Genomic DNA, 16935 nt, shown 5'->3' with positions numbered 1-16935 from the left:
AACCAGATTGCCCCTACTGTAATCTTCAAGGTCTAATTCACTATAATTTTGAGACATAAAATTTGAATCATCTTCCTTCCACTGAGTATAAAATCTGGCTTTTTTCAAATCCTCTCCCATTGCAATTCAGGGATACAGGATCTAAATCTCCTTGGTCTCCTACACCATTCCAAGGGTGTTGTACCAAATGTTTATGCACAATTGTAAAACTCTCTTCCAAGAAACCTCTCCTTATCACTCGGTGATCATTGCTTGTTTGTTCATTAAAACTTTGTCACCAACACGACATCTTTTCATTTTTGTTCAATCAATGTTTGGACAACCAAAATCTGAAAGAATAGTCTTAATTTAGACTTTTCCTTCTTAGATATTTCAGCTTTTAAACTTGGTATGTTCTAACAATAGTCCTGTTTTAGGTTCTTGTATTATTTAGAAGCTTTCAAAGTAATATACAAAACTCTTTTTGCTTGAATATTATCAGTCCATTGATCGTTATTTCAATGGTAAATGCTTGAAAAGATTATCACAATGGACAAGATGAAATTTTATTGAGAACAAAGCTCGAGATGAATGAACTAATCATGATAGTAAATTTTACTAATATACGAACTGAATATGATGAAAAATATTATCACAATGGACAAAATGGAATTTTATTGAAAGAAAAGTTTGAGATGAATACATTAATCAAAATAACAAATTTTTCTAAGATTCAAAAATGAACAAGATGAAAATAGGTGCCCTAGATATCACAGCATGAGCTTCTCTGCACAAGCTTCTTAGGGACCTTTCTGAGTTTGACATCGTTTTAGAAGATCTACAGTATTCTGTCGATGCCCCAAGATGGAACCTACCATTTCTTATTGATTCAGGTATAGCAAGATCACCACATGCCCCAATTTGATCAAAATTTGAGCTGCACTGATCACCTCATGTCCTATTCTGATCAAAATTTGAGCCGTCCTTTTCGGGTTTTCAGCTTAAATCTCCTTTGTTCTCTGTACAAAACCCAAATTTGCCCCAACCCAACAAACTAAATTAAACCCAAAAAAAACAGCAAGCCCAAACCCAATACATCAATTACCCTAGCCCATGTTCAAAAAAAAAAAGAGAAGAACAAGTAGCAGCAACCCTAGGTGCGGCGCACCTAGGGTCTTCAGCCACCAACCCGCCGCACCTAGCCTCTGCTAAAGTCATCCACTTGCCCTGGTCGCCGGCGCCGCACGTCATGTCTCTGTCCACCTGCTCCACCGCTTTCAAGTGGCCTACAAGAAATGACAATAAGTAATATAAAAACATTGTAAAAAAGGCTATAAAAAGCCATGCAAATACTAGAAAAAGGGGGGTTTTTTTCTTTCTTTTTGTAATATTTTCACAAAAAAATAAGAAACAAAAAGAAAAGGTGATTTCTGGGTCCTTGTATTCTGTTTTCTTTTGATGTTCTAACTCATTTTTTATTTAATTTTATTTTTATTTATTTATTTGTGTACATATATAATATAAAGCAAAAAGAGAAACTCACCGGAAATATGGCTTTAAAAGCTCGTTATCGCGCTTCGTCAGTCGTCAACTTGGTGACGGTGCGGCGGATGTGCGAACGGCAGTGGGAGGCCGATCGTTGGAGGGCATTTGAGAGGGTGAGAGACAGAGACTGAAAAGTTTTCAGTATTTAAAAAAAAAGAGAAGAGAATGGGGCTGAAATGTATTTTTTCAAAAAAAATTGGTTTAAATACCCAGTTGAAACGGTGCCGTTTTGGCCCGCTTCATTCGGCCTGAACCGACGTCATTTGAGCTTTAACCCGCGTGCTCGACCCGATCTGACCCGGAGGATCCGCTTGTTTTTAACTTTTGGGATATTTGCGCGCGCAGTCCCTCCTATTTTGCAGCGTGTTGCAATTTGGCCCTTTTTCATTATTTTCTTTTTTTTTATTTAACCCCATAATTTTGTTTTTGCTTCAATTTGATCATTTTTAACGCTGCGTTTTGGGGATTTGGGGTATTTTTCATTTTGGTCCCCTCTCTTTAGGTACGCATCACGATTTAGTCCTTTTTTTATTTTGATTTCGCCCCGTATTTTAGACTTTACTTCGATTTAGTCCCTTTCTAGCATTTTTCATTATCTTCTTCATTATTTTAATGTATTATCATTTATTATTATTATTATTATTATTTCTATTATTATTATTATGTATATTACTGGTACTTATCATTATTATTATGTGATAGCTTAAATATATATGTATTTTTTCTAACCTATTTAATATATATAAATATTTATATATATAAATATCTATGTGCTTTGTTTTACGAGTATATGTATATATATTTATATATATATATAGTTTCTTTTATATTTATATATATTATTTTATTTCATTTTATTTTTTATATCTCACATGTACATATATATTTTTTATATATGTAATATTTATATGTATTTGCACATTTTATTTATATGTTACGGTTTATTATTTCGCATGTTATCGATTTGTTCTTTTTATTTATTTTATTTTAGTATTATTGTCCGTATTATTTTTATACTTTTGTATTCATCATGGTTTTGCCATGCATAACAATGTAATTTGCTTTCACATTTTTACTACGACTTCATGTTTTTTATTTCACTCGATATAACAAAATTTATTTTAAAAAATGGCACTTCGTGTTTAGATTCAAGAAGATCGTACCCTAACTTACTGAGTTTCGATTTTCACAATAAATCTAAATACACGAATCTTTCAAATTCAAATTTTTAAACGATCTTGGGAATCAGGAAAATATTGTGTCCTAACTTACTAGTCATGATCTCATTTTTAAACCCGAGATAATAAAATATATTTTAAATAAGCATTTTTCATTCGCCTATCGGGAATTCGAGACATTGTGTCCTAACTTACTGGATATGATTCTCTTTCTCGAATAACGTGAAATATCTCATTTTTCCTAAAAATTTTCAATTTTTTAATACAAGGATCGTATTTTTAAAATTCTTCACGGTTTTCAATTTTCGACATTAAGACATTAAGTAATCAACTAGGTACCAATTTTGGGCGTATCGAGGGTGCTAATCCTTTTTCGTGCGTAACCGACTCCCGAACCCGTTTTTCTGAATTTCGTGGACCAAACTTGTTGTTTTAATAAAATCAAACCGTTTATTAAAAGCAACCCCTTTTCGAGGTGATCCAATCACACCTAAAAAAAAGAATTAGTGGCGACTACCGTTTCTTTTTTCAAAACCCAAGTCGACCTCGTTTTCAACCAAAAAATGGTGTCAACAGCTTGACGAGTCTGCTGTGGACTTTTTCAAAATAAGTGAGTCGAGCCACGAGTTGATTACTTTTTGTCTTTTTGTCGAAAATTGAAAATTTGGTTTAAATCTACGATCCTTTCATGGCATTTCATTCTTCATTATAATTTTCATCATTATGGTTTATAATTGCTCTATTTGTTTAAATTTTGGTATCTTTTGCATTGCATTGCATGACCTTTGGTCACACCTTTTTAAGTGGGAGTGAGAAGCTACTCCTTCGTGAGGTTTTCACCTCCGTGCAGGATAGTAGATCGCTTTCGGGATACATCCGTACCTATGTCTTCGTGAGATTTTCATCTCCGTGCAGCCATAGGGAAATGTATTCCCCTGAACCGAACTCGGTCTGTATGAGCCTATAATGGGTGAAGATCGAGGAATCTGCTGGTTCGGGTACCTTATCTTTAGAGCCAAACCTCATATAGTGGACTTAGGAACTTAGCCTAGATAGAGCCACTCCAAACCCTAGTAGTCACCCGATTAGGCACTTTCTGTTTTCCTTCTTTATTTTTGTACTAACCCTTCTTATTGTGCTTTGATTATGATTGCATCGCATCTGCATCTTAGGAAAAAGATATTGATTTAAGTCCGATTACTAAATTAGAAAGCCTGTCATGGAGTACGGATTCCTTGATAAAGTGGAAAACAATACGACTTCCCAAATATATTCCGAGAAACACAAGAAGGGCGATGGAAGAGTTCGCGATCTTTACTTCATGGCCTAAGGGTTCAAGACGATTGTCCAAAATTCTTCAACAAGTTGATGAGCCTTATGAAGATGGGCAGATGATGGATCGCAACCAAGATCAAGAAAATGAGCTAGCAATGGCATCTATTGGCGAGATTACCTCAAACATGCGGATGAAGAAAAAAACCGATGTTGTTTCTTGGAATATGAGGGTGAGGTCGTACATGTATCCGTTTTATGTAAGGGAATTTGCTTTCTAAAAAGTTTCCTAAATGTAATTGAATCAGAATCAACGTCTCTTTAGGTATTCATTTCATGCATTTGCATTACATTGCATCATATGCATTAGATTTTCACGAAGTGACCCTAATTAGGTAAAATTATTTCAGAAAAGTCTGGAAAACCAACATTTTTGCGGTACCCGAATAGAAACTAAAGGAATGGACCAAAGGTTAGAGAGATTAGAACGAATGCAGATACAGATGCTAGAGCAATTGGCCAAATTTCAACAAGATGTGAAGGATCAAATACTAGAAGTCTAGAGAAATCTGATAAGCCTGTTAACCCAGTTGTTGGATATGAGGTTGGAGAAAGGAAAAAACCCAATGGTCCACTTTGGGAATGATAATGAATGTCCTGCATATCTTCCAGACTTTACTCCAACCGACATCCAAGCACAACCAAACACATATCCACAAAGGATAACTGTCAACATCCAAACCAATACCTCGACACCGGTGAATTTTACGACAGGTTCAGGTTCCAATCTGAGGGGCAATCTAACTAATTCTACTGTCCTTGATGATCTAGCGGGAATAAAATAGGCAAGGGTAGAGTTCTCAGCAATTCGAAGATCATTACAAATGGAAAGGGCAATAATGGAACTCCCAAAACAATACTTCAAAGGTCTCGAGGAAGAGGAAAAATGAGGTGAGCAATGCGGGTAGGCATAATGAAGGTTATTCAAAGCCGATTATCGCAGGTCAGCAAAGGTCGGTTGTTACTGGCCATCAGATATCCCCAAGACATGAATCTGGCACTAAGCAAAGCGTTAAGAAGTCTCAATTTACACCAATCCCAATGTCGTACCAGGAGCTGTATCAGAGTTTATTTGACGCATATGTTGTCTCCCCTTTCTAATTGAAGCCTTTACAACCTCCGTACCCCAAATGGTATGACATAAATGCGCAATGTGACTATCATGCGGGAATTACTAGGCATTCTATAGAAAACTGCACTGCCTTTAAAAAGCTGGTCGAAAGGTTTATCAATATGGGCATCGTCAAATTTGAGGATTCACTCAGTACAGAAAACCCGCTACTCAATCATACGGATAATGAAAGGAATGCGATGAATGAAGAGATGTTGGGAAATGTTCACATCAGTGCCTAATACGAAGAAGCAACCGGAGAAGAGATCTTGTTAGATGTTCGCCCTTATAAACTTGGGAGTGTTCTAAAGAAACCCCTGTAGTATTTAGAGCTTACTCAGAGTAATATTCAAAACACACTTGTTACTTTCAGCCTAGAGGCAACAAGAACTCTTTTGTGAAATAGGCTCATGTCTGAACGTCATCATTTTAATGAAATGCATCTTTTCGATCATTTTTTTAGCCAATATTCTTTTATTCTTTACGAATAAGTATCTTTGATTCTTTCATTCTTTTCGATTTCCTTCCAAATTTTATTCTTTTAGATTTTCTTCCAAATCAATCTTGCATTCCTAATCATATGGTACATAACTTCATATATTCTTTGTATATTCTTTTGTACCTGCAATAGGTCCTTGGATATCAACGACATGAATGATACTGCTACAGACTTAGAATCTCCTTTTGAGCGAGACATGTGTTTAGAGGGATCTCACGACTTTGAAAATGACATAGATTGTAGCCTATCTCCGGACTTGTTGGGGATGGTAGAACAAGAGGATAGACAGATCCTACTTCTCAAGGAATCATTAGAAATTGTGCGCTTGGTGAAGACTAGAATTGACCTGACCACAGAGATAAAGCAAGACCTTGTTGAGTTACCTCTAGAGTTCAAAGATGTCTTTGTATGATCATACCAGGGTATGCCTCGATTCTTATAATAAAACCTGCACAACAGCACGATGTCAGAAATTTACAGTGCGAACAATGTAATTCTTTGCCGGGGCAATGCCTCTCTCGTTGAGTCAGCATAGCTTTGCCCATTTGAAGTCGAGTTTCCATCCCTTCAAGATGTTGGATTTTGTCCGGATTAAAGAGGAAGATCCAAAGTTTTCTGTCGTAGTTGCGTCCCAAAAGGGCTCTATGAAAGAAATCTGGTACCAAAGAAGGTTTCTCACATACAAGATGAAAGTGGAAGATCATATGTGGAAGATTTTAGAATAACATTGATTCTGGTCGAAAAGCATGACCAGGACTTGCCTAATCTCATGAGTTCAGACTAAAAAAAATTAAAAAATCAACAAAAAGATCAAAACAATTAAAAAATTAAAAAAATCAAAGTCAAAATAGAAGAAAAAGAAAAAGAAAAAGAAAAAGGAGAGGTCAAGGCGAAAACCCGCAAAGGGCGCTTTGACCAAAGGTGGATCTAAGTTGAAAACCAGAAAAAAAGGGCAACTCAAATTTTGAGCGAAATGGGGCATGGACATCACCATTATCGAAGACTTCTAATGGGCATTGCTTCATTTTGAGAGGCTACTTCATGGATCAAGGTTATCCTATATCGATACAGAATTTCAGAGAAGATGGTATTGGAAAATGCATTGAACTTAAATGATAGCACGATAACTGAGGTCTGAAATCAATTCAGAAGCAGACACCACGTTTTGTCACCAAATTACCTAGAGGTGAACAAGGACTGGCATGAGAAATTACTATTTGCCCTCATCGTTTGTCGAACATCTGTACTGGGGCAACACCTCTCTTTTTGATTTACAGGATTGAGGTAGTTTTACCTAAAATCCCCTCATTGCTTGTTGGAGGGATCCAATCGCGATGTGATTAGTTTGCCCTAGGAAAAGGGTTAAAAGCTATTCATCAGGGTTGAATGTACCATAAATAAATAATATGAGCCCATAATAAACAGACTCGTCTCAGAGAATTCCACGAAAGGGCTGGATGTTGAAAAAGATTCTTCCTTAACGAAAGGATTCTAAAGGGAAATGAATGCCAAACCAGGAATGTCCCTATGTTGTAAAGAAGACCATTTTCAGAGGAGCACTGATCCTGAGTGAGATTGCCAATCCTATAAACTCAGATAGTGTTAATAAACACTTCGTTTAAAGAAGAAGGAAGGACCAATGTGAAAACCTGCAAAGGGCACTTTGACTCAAACAAAAAAAATGATGAAAAAAGAAGAAAAAATGAAAAAATGAATGAAAAAAATGAAAAATGAAAAAGCAAAAATGGAGAGGCTAAGGGGAAAACCCGCAAAGGGCACCTTAGGCCAAAGGGGATTTGAGTTGAAAACCCGAAGGGCGGCTCAAATATTGATCAGAATAGGGCATGAAGTGATCGGATTGGGGCATGTGGTGATCTTACTATACCTGAAAGGGTAAGGCGACATCTTGGGGCATCGACAGAGTCTTGTAGATCTCCTAAACAATGTCAAACTCAGGAAAGTCTTCAGAAAGTTTGTACAGAGAAGTTCAAGCTGCGATATCTGGGGCAGTTAACCTTCATACTATTTATATATTGAATTTGTTGTTGTTCTTGGAATACTTCATTCTTTTTCAAGATACGTGTTCCAATCAATTCCTCTTTTATTCTTGCTACCCTTGATAATTCATTCATTTTGAGCTTGCTCTCAAATCAATTCTATTTCACCCATCGTTATATTCTTTTTTGCAAACATGTTGCATTGGAATAATGATTAATGGACTAATAAAACTTTCACAAAGGAAGTTTTGCATATTACTCTAAAAAGTTTCTAAATAATATAGGAGCCTAAAGCAGGACTATTGTTTAGAACACGTCAATTTTAAAGGTTGGAAATTTGAAAAGGAATAGTCTAAATTTAGACTTTCTCTTTAGATTTTTGTTTCAAGTGCATTGATTGAACAAAATGACAAGATGTCGGGTCAATGACAAAGCTTAAACGAACAAGCAAGCAATGATCATCAGGCAATAGGAAGAGGTTACCTCGGAGAAGAGGGCCTTCATTTGTGCATGAGTCTTTGGTACGACACCCTGAGAATGGTGTAGGAAACCAGAACGGTTCAGATCCTAAATATCCGAATTGTGATGAAAGAGGACTGAGGAAAAGCCACGTATTTCTACCCTTAAATTACTGTGAGAGAATGATGGTACAAATTTTTGCGCCCCAATGGATTGAACTTTGAGGTTTACAATGGGGGTAATTTGATTAAGTGTTTCTTCAGAAGAGCCAGTCAAGCAAGAATGTGCTATAACACATCAGTCACAAGACCTTAATAAACTTCGAGTAATGATAACCTAAGCAGGATCATTCTCGGGAAAAAATAAAATTCTGCATTCGTGCAAACACCATTCACACATGTCTAGTTAGGAGCATTTGATTCAAATTGTTCATGCCGTCGTAATCATTAGGCATAATTAGGTTCATTATACAGGTCATGTTCCCCAGAGAACAGATCAATGAAGACATCAGATCTTTCTTTCCTGTACTGCCTGCGAAGCAGATCAAAGACAACAGATCTTGCCTTCCTGCCTTGACAGTGAATTAGATCGAAGATACAAGCTTTGTCTTCATCGGTTGCGGTGGAACTGATTGAAGATAGCAGATCTTGCCTTCCTGCGTTAACAACGAAGCAGATCGAAAACAAAGCCTCGCCTCCATCGGTTGCAGCGAAGCTGATTGAAGAAATGATCTTATCTCTCTGAAGTTACAGCAGAGTAGATCGCGTCAGGTCTTATCTCCCTGAGATTACAGTGGAACAGACCGAAAAATTTCAGATCTTATCTCCCTGAGATTACAGCGGAATAGATTGAAGCTAGTAATCCTATCTCCCTGAGATTACAGTGGAGTGGATTAAAATAAAGGATCTTATCTATCTGAAGTTACAGTAGAGTAGATCATGTCAGATCTTATCTCCCTGAGATTACAGTGGAGCAGATCGAAGCTAGTAATCCTATCTCCCTGATATTACAGTGGAGCGGATTAAAACCAAAGATCTTATCTCCCTGAGATTACAGCGGAGCATATGGAAGCTAGTAATCCTATCTCCCTGATATTACAGTGGAGCGGATTAAAACCAAGGATCTTGTCTCTCTGAAGTTACAGTAGAGTAGATCGCACCATGTCTTATTTCCCTGAGATTACAGTGGAACAGACCGAAGAATTTTAGATCTTATCTCCCTGAGATTACAGCGGAGCAGATTGAAGGTAGTAATCCTATCTCCCTGATATTACAGTGGAGCGGATTAAAACCAAAGATCTTATCTCCCTGAGATTACAGTGGAGCAGATCGAAGCTAGTAATTCTATCTCCCTGATATTACAGTGGAGCGGATTAAAATCAATGATCTTATCTCTCTGAAGTTACAGTAGAGTAGATCGTACTAGGTCTTATCTCCCTAATATTATAGTGGAGCAGATCGAAGCTAGTAATCCTATCTCCCTGAGATTACAGTGGAGCAGATCGAAGCTAGTAATCCTATCTCCCTGATATTACAGTGGAGCGGATTAAAACTAATGATCTTATCTCTCTGAAGTTACAGTAGAGTAGATCGTACCAGGTCTTATCTCCATGAGATTACAGTGGAGCAGATCGAAGCTAGTAATCCTATCTCCCTGATATTACGGTGGAGCGGATTAAAACCAAAGATCTTATCTCCTTGAGATTACAGTGGAACAGATCGAAGCTAGTAATCCTATCTCCCTGATATTACAGTGGAGTAGATTAAAACCAATGATCTTATCTCTCTGAAGTTACAGTAGAGTAGATCGTACCAGGTCTTATCTCCCTGAGATTATAGTGGATCAGATCGAAGCTAGTAATCCTATCTCCCTGAGATTACAGTGGAGCGAATTAAAATAAAGGATCTTATCTCTCTGAAGTTACAGCAGAGTAGATCGCATCAGGTCTTATCTCCCTGAGATTACAGTGGAACAGACCGTGGGATTTCAGATTTTATCTTCCTAACGCTGCAGTGGAGCAGACTAAAACCACAAACCTTATCCCCTGAAGTTGCTGCGAAGAAGATTAAAGCCACAAGTCATATCTCTTCTCGAAGTTGCAGCGGTGTGGATCGACGCAACAAGACACAATGGACTGAAATGAAGCTACTTGAAGAAGAGAAGCGTTAAGAGAAGTCAAGACTCAGTAAGACCGGGCAAATTTGGTCTTTCTTAGTCTTTGCTCTGTTCTCGTTACACGACAACGATCAAAGAGGGGCAGCTGTACAAAGCCCAAATTTGCCCCAACCCAACAAACTAAATTAAACCCAAAAAAAAAAAACAGCAAGCCCAAACCCAATACATCAATTACCCTAGCCCATGTTCAAAAAAAAGAGCGAAGAACAAGTAGCAGCAACCCTAGGTGCGCCGCACCTAGGGTCTTCAGCCACCAACCCGCCGTACCTAGACTCTGCTAAATTCATCCACTAGCCCTGGTCGCCGGCGCCACACGTCACGTCTCTGCCCACCTGCTCTACTGCTTTCAAGTGGCCTACAAGAAATGACAATAAGTAATATAAAAACATTGTAAAAAAGGCTATAAAAAGCCATGCAAATACCAGAAAAAAGGGGGTTTTTTTCTTTCTTTTTGTAATATTTTCACAAAAAATAAGAAATAAAAAGAAAATGTGATTTCTGGGTCCTTGTATTCTGTTTTCTTTTGATGTTCTAACTCATTTTTTATTTCATTTTTATTTTTATTTATTTATTTGTGTATATATATAATATAAAGCAAAAAGAGAAACTCACCGAAAATATGGCTTTAAAAGCTCGTTATCGCGCTTCGTCGGCCGTCGACTTGGTGGCAGTGCGGCGGATGTGAGAACGGTAGTGGGAGGCCGATCGTTGGAGGGCATTTGAGAGGGTGAGAGATAGAGACTGAAAAGTTTTCAGTATTTAAAAACAAAGAGAAGAGAATGGGGCTGAAATGTATTTTTTTAAAAAAAAATTGGTTTAAATACCCAGTTGAAACGGCGCCGTTTTGGCCCGCTTCATTCGGCCTGAAACGTCGTTTGAGCTTTAACCCGCGTGCTCGACCCAATTCGACTCGGAGGATCCGCGTGTTTTTAACTTTTGGGATATTTGCGCGCGCAGTCCCTCCTATTTTGCAGCGTGTTGCAATTTGGCCCTTTTTCATTATTTTCTTTTATTTTTGATTTAACCCCATAATTTTGTTTTTGCTTCAATTTGATCCTTTTTAACGCTGCGTTTTGGGGATTTGGGGTATTTTTCATTTTGGTCCCCTCTCTTTAGGTGCGCATCACGATTTAGTCCTTTTTTGTTTTTTATTTTGATTTCGCCCCGTATTTTAGACTTTACTTCGATTTAGTCCCTTTCTAGCATTTTTCATTATCTTCTTCATTATTTTAATGTATTATCATTTATTATTATTATTATTATTATTTCTATTATTATTATTATGTATATTACTGTTACTTATCATTATTATTATGTGATAGCTTAAATATATATATGTATTTTTCTAACCTATTTAATATATATAAATATTTATATATATAAATATCTATGTGCTTTGTTTTACGAGTATATGTATATATATTTATATATATATAGTTTCTTTTATATTTATATATATTATTTTATTTCATTTTATTTTTTATATCTCACATGTACATATATATATATTTTATATATGTAATATTTATATGTATTTGCACATTTTATTTATATGTTACGGTTTATTATTTCGCATGTTATCGATTTGTTCTTTTTATTTATTTTATTTTAGTATTATTGTCCGTATTATTTTTATACTTTTGTATTCATCATGGTTTTACCATGCATAACAATGTAATTTGCTTTCACATTTTTACTACGACTTCATGTTTTTTATTTCACTCGATATAACAAAATTTATTTTAAAAAATGGCACTTCGTGTTTAGATTCAAGAAGATCGTACCTTAACTTACTGGGTTTCGATTTTCACAATAAATCTAAATACATGAATCTTTACAAATTCAAATTTTTAAACGATCTTGGGAATTAGGAAAATATCGTGTCCTAACTTACTGGTCATGATCTCATTTTTAAACCCGAGATAATAAAATATATTTTAAATAAGCATTTTTCATTCGCCTATCGGGAATTCGAGACATTGTGTCCTAACTTACTGGATATGATTCTCTTTCTCGAATAACGTGAAATATCCCCTTTTTTTCCTAAAAATTTTTAATTTTTTAATACAAGGATCGTATTTTTAAAATTCTTAAAGGTTTTCAATTTTCGACATTAAGACATTAAGTAATCAACTAGGTACCAATTTTGGGCGTATCGAGGGTGCTAATCCTTTCTCATGCGTAACCGACTCCCGAACCCGTTTTTCTAAATTTTGTGGACCAAACTTGTTGTTTTAATAAAATCAAACCGTTTATTAAAAGCAACCCCTTTTCGAGGTGATCCAAGCACACCTAAAAAAAAGGATTGGTGGCGACTCCCGTTTCTTTTTTCAAAACCCAAGTCGACCCCGTTTTCATCCAAAAAATGGTGTCAATAGTCTCAAGGCACCTTTTGCGGGTTTTCACTTTGGCCACTCCTTTTTCTTTTCATTTTTTATCTCTCTCTTTTTTTATTCAAAGTGCCCTTTTGCGGGTTTTCACTTTGGTCCCTTTCTTTCTTCAAATGAAGTATTTCTTAACTGAGTCTGAGTTTACAGGGTTTGGCAAGCATTTACCATCCATCTCACTCAAGATCAAAGCTCCTCTAGAAAATACCTTCTTTACAACATAAGGTCCTTCCCAATTTGGCATCCACTTCCCTCTAAAGTCCTTTTGTAGAGGAATGATCTTTTTTAACACCAAGTCCTCCTCATGAAATTCTCTAGGATGAACCTTTTTGTTATAAGCTTGCATCATTCATTTCTGGTACATTTGACCGTGACAAATAACTTTTAGCCTCTTTTCTTTTATCAGGTTTAGTTGATCATATCGAGATTGAATCCATTCGGCCTCATCTAACTTTAGTTCAGCTAATACCCGAAGATAAGGGATTTCAACTTCAAGAGGTAAAACTGCCTCCATCCCATAAACAAGAGAAAAAGGTGTTGCCCCGGTAGAAGTCCTAATAGATGTTCAATATGCAAGAAGGGCGAAAGGTAATTTCTCATACCAGTCTTTGTAGGTTTCAGTCATTTTCCCTACAATTTTTTTGATATTTTTGTTAGATGCTTCCACGGCACCTTTCATTTTTGGGCAATACAGTGACGAATTATGGTGTCTGATCTTGAACGGACTACAAACTTTCGCTATTAAGCTATTGTTTAAATTCAGCGCATTGTCATATATAATTCTTTCAGGCATCCCACATCGATATATAATCTCTTTTTTAAAAACTTGCTAACTGCTGACTTCGTAAAGTTAGCATATGAAGCAGCTTCCACCCATTTAGTGAAATAGTCAATAACCACAAAGATGAAACGATGCCCATTAGAAGCCTTTGGTGATATTGGCCCGATGACATCCATCCCCCACATGAAGAAAGGCCATGGAGAAGTTATAACATGAAGAGGTGAAGGAGGTGCATGCATTTTGTCGCCATAAATTTGGCATTTATGGCACTTCTTGGCATAATTAATTGCAATCTCTTTCCGTGGTGGACCAATAGTACCCGAATCTCATAATCTATCTGGCCATCGTTAAGCTGTTGGTGTGCGTTCCACAGATACTTTCATGGACTTCTTCCAAATTTTCTTGGCCTCCACAGCATCTACGCACCTCAACAATATTTGATCATTTCCTCTCTTATACAAAATCTCTCAATCTAGGATATAATCAATAGCGAGTCTCCTCAATGTCCTCTTATCATTTTTCATTGCATGGTCGAGATATTGACGATTCTTTAGAAATCACAGTATATCTTGATACCATGGATGTTCATCATTTTTCTCTTCCTCAATATTGTAGCAAAGAGTTGGAGTCTCATAAATGATGATTTGAATAGGCTTCATGTCTTCTGATTTTTTCACTTTGATCATAGAGGCTAGAGTGGCTAAAGCATCAGCCATCTGATTTTTGTTTCGTAGGAGATAATGAAAAGTGATACTGTCAAACTCCTCAATCAATTTCAGAACCAACTTCCAATAGCGGATTAACTTTGGGTCTTTCATTTCCCATTCTCCTTTGAGCTGGTATATTACCAATGCAGAGTCTTCGTATACCTCTAGTATCTTAATTTTTCGCTCTATGGCTACCCGGATGCCCATAATGCAAGCTTCATATTCAGCCATGTTATTGGTGTAATCAAAATCCAATTTACTGGTAAAAGGATAATGATCTCCATTAGGGGACACAAGGACTGCCCCAATTCCAATACCTACAGCATTCAAAACTCCGTCAAAGTTTAGTTTTAAAGGATGATTTTCGTGGGAATCCTCTTCAGTGGTTGCCACATACATCAAGTCTTCATTTGGGAAATCAAAATTCAGAGGTTTATAGTCTTCTAAAGCTCTGTTGGCCAAAAATTCTGCTATTGCGCTGCCTTTGGTAGCCTTCAGATTTATGTAGACTATATCAAACTTAAAGAGTAGGATATGTCATCTAGCCATCCTCCCGTTCAACGCAGTTGACTCCATCATATACTTTAGAAGGTCTAACTTTGAAATTAACCAAGTCGTATAATAGAGCTTGTATTGCCTCAATCTCTGTGTCGTCCAGACCAGGGAACAACATAAATTTTCAATAGGCGAGTATCTTATTTCATATTCAGTAAATTTCTTACTAAGATAGTATATCACCTTTTCCTTCCTCCCTGTTTCGTCATGTTGACTTAGCACACATCCCATTGTAACAGCCTAATTTTCAGTGGTGTCGAAAATAGTGATTCGAGATAACTAAATCTGACCAATGAGTCTTAAAGTTTAATAAACTAATAATTATAGGTCAAGTGTGAATTTAGAAGAATTTTTGAATTAGTGAATTTTGTGATTTAATGAATTTTGTGATTTAAAAAGAATTTAATAGGTAAATTGGGTCTAAAATGAGGTATCGAGACCTCGAGTTCATAAACCAAGCCATAAATATTTTTATAAATATTTATGGAGTTTCATTGAGTTAGTATAAAAGTTTTGTTAGAAAATTTTAACGTTTGGATAGTCAATTAATTAAAAAGGACTAAATTGAAAATAGTGAAAAATTTATTAAATCGTGATTAAATAGCTTAAGTGACTAATAAGTAGGGATTTAAAAGGCAATTAGACCCAAATTATATGGGCTGGATGGTTGGGCAAGAAAAATCATCAAGAAAGTAAGGAGAAACAAGGGCAAAATTGGAAATTTTACAAATTAAATATATAAAACAAAGATAAAACTGAAAAATCTAGAGATTTCTTCATAATTTATCAGCAAAAATGCCATAGGAGGTCTGAAACAAGCTGGTTTCTCATATTTTTATACCATGTGAGTTCAATTCTTTCTTTTGCTTTTAAATTTTTATGTTTTGTGACTTTTACAACTACGTCAAACTATTGAATTCATTAGTTTTTGATTCCATGGGTGATTTTGTAAGTTACTATGAATAAGTTGTGGAAGTTTATGATGAGTTAATATATATTTTAAGTTTTAATTTCATTATATTATATTTTATTAAGTGATTTTAGCATAAAATGATTTTTAGGACCTAATTATGAAAGAGTTAGGAATTGGGGTTTTGTACTAAAATTCTGGATATAAATGGCTTTATAGTAGTCTAAAATGGTTGGATAAGGTGTTAATTAAGAAAAATTAGATCAATTGAAGGGTTAATTGAGTAGGGACCAATTTGTAAAAATTTTAAATTTTAGGGGTAAAAGTGTAATTTCAAAAATTGAAAGGCATAAATTGTGAAGTAAATTAGTATTGAATTAGATGCTAATGAGTGGAAAAATTTATATTATAGATCGGGAATCCAAAGATAAACGTAGAAAAGAGAAAGTATCGAACTAGTTTCTGAACTTTTACAACTTCTACGAATTGGCCCAGGTAAGTTCATACGGCTGAATTTTTATGATTAATTGTTAATGTGAGAATGATATAATGTATCAATCCGTATATTATTGTTGAATTATGATTATGGTAAAAATGAGAATAAAATGATATTGTTAGTTCAAATTTAAGGACATGCAGGATTGAGTACATACGTTCGGTAACCAGTGATGAATTGACAAATAAGTCCATGGTGGATCCATGGCAAAGTGTGAAACGTAGGTATGGTATTCCAGTGAAGAAAACCATACTGAGTTATGAAAAGTAGGTATGATATTTCAATGAAGAAAACCATACTGAGTTGTGAAAAGTAGGTATGGTAATTCGGTAAAGAAAACCATACTGAGTTGTGAAAAGTAGGTATGGTATTTTCGTGAAGAAAACCATACTGAGTTATAGCCTTGTGAAATATTCAAGCAAATTGTGGCACCGGGCAAACGATGTACTCAATTCCGTAAGACGATCCTTAATTTGACAGGTATTTGTAAGTGCAATTGAAGCTAAATGTTGGAATAGAAGTTGATATTTGATATTGAGCTCGATTTGATAGATTCACTATTTGAGGTTGTGGTTGGCAGGAAATGTTGAATTTTTATTTGTTTATTAATGTTGTTAGAGAAATTTTGGTAAGATTTTATTATGAGCCTATGAACTTACAAAGCTTTCTGGAAGCTTACTTGTGTGTGTTTATTGTTTCTTGTAGATTGATATATATATATATGTTCAGAGGATTGGATCTACATCAACGATCAGACTATCTAGATTTACTCCAGTAGATTTTGTTAAACAACTTTTTGATTTATATGGCATGTATAAGGAGTT

At 35.7% G+C, this 16935-nt stretch overlaps 1 protein-coding gene across 1 annotated transcript; it reads right to left on the bottom strand.

The window, feature by feature from the left end:
* Positions 1 to 14000: 14000 nt before the first annotated feature.
* Positions 14001 to 14936, bottom strand: LOC121225481 (uncharacterized). The gene is made up of 2 exons (XM_041109797.1): positions 14889 to 14936; positions 14001 to 14642 (listed from the first exon to the last, which is right to left on the bottom strand). Exons 1-2 carry the CDS (start codon positions 14934 to 14936, stop codon positions 14001 to 14003), a joined length of 690 nt encoding a protein of 229 aa, XP_040965731.1.
* Positions 14937 to 16935: the final 1999 nt, after the last annotated feature.

Source organism: Gossypium hirsutum, chromosome D13 (genome assembly GCF_007990345.1).
Source record: "Gossypium hirsutum isolate 1008001.06 chromosome D13, Gossypium_hirsutum_v2.1, whole genome shotgun sequence".
Lineage (NCBI taxonomy): Eukaryota > Viridiplantae > Streptophyta > Magnoliopsida > Malvales > Malvaceae > Gossypium > Gossypium hirsutum.
This window is presented reverse-complemented; position numbering and strand designations above follow the sequence as displayed.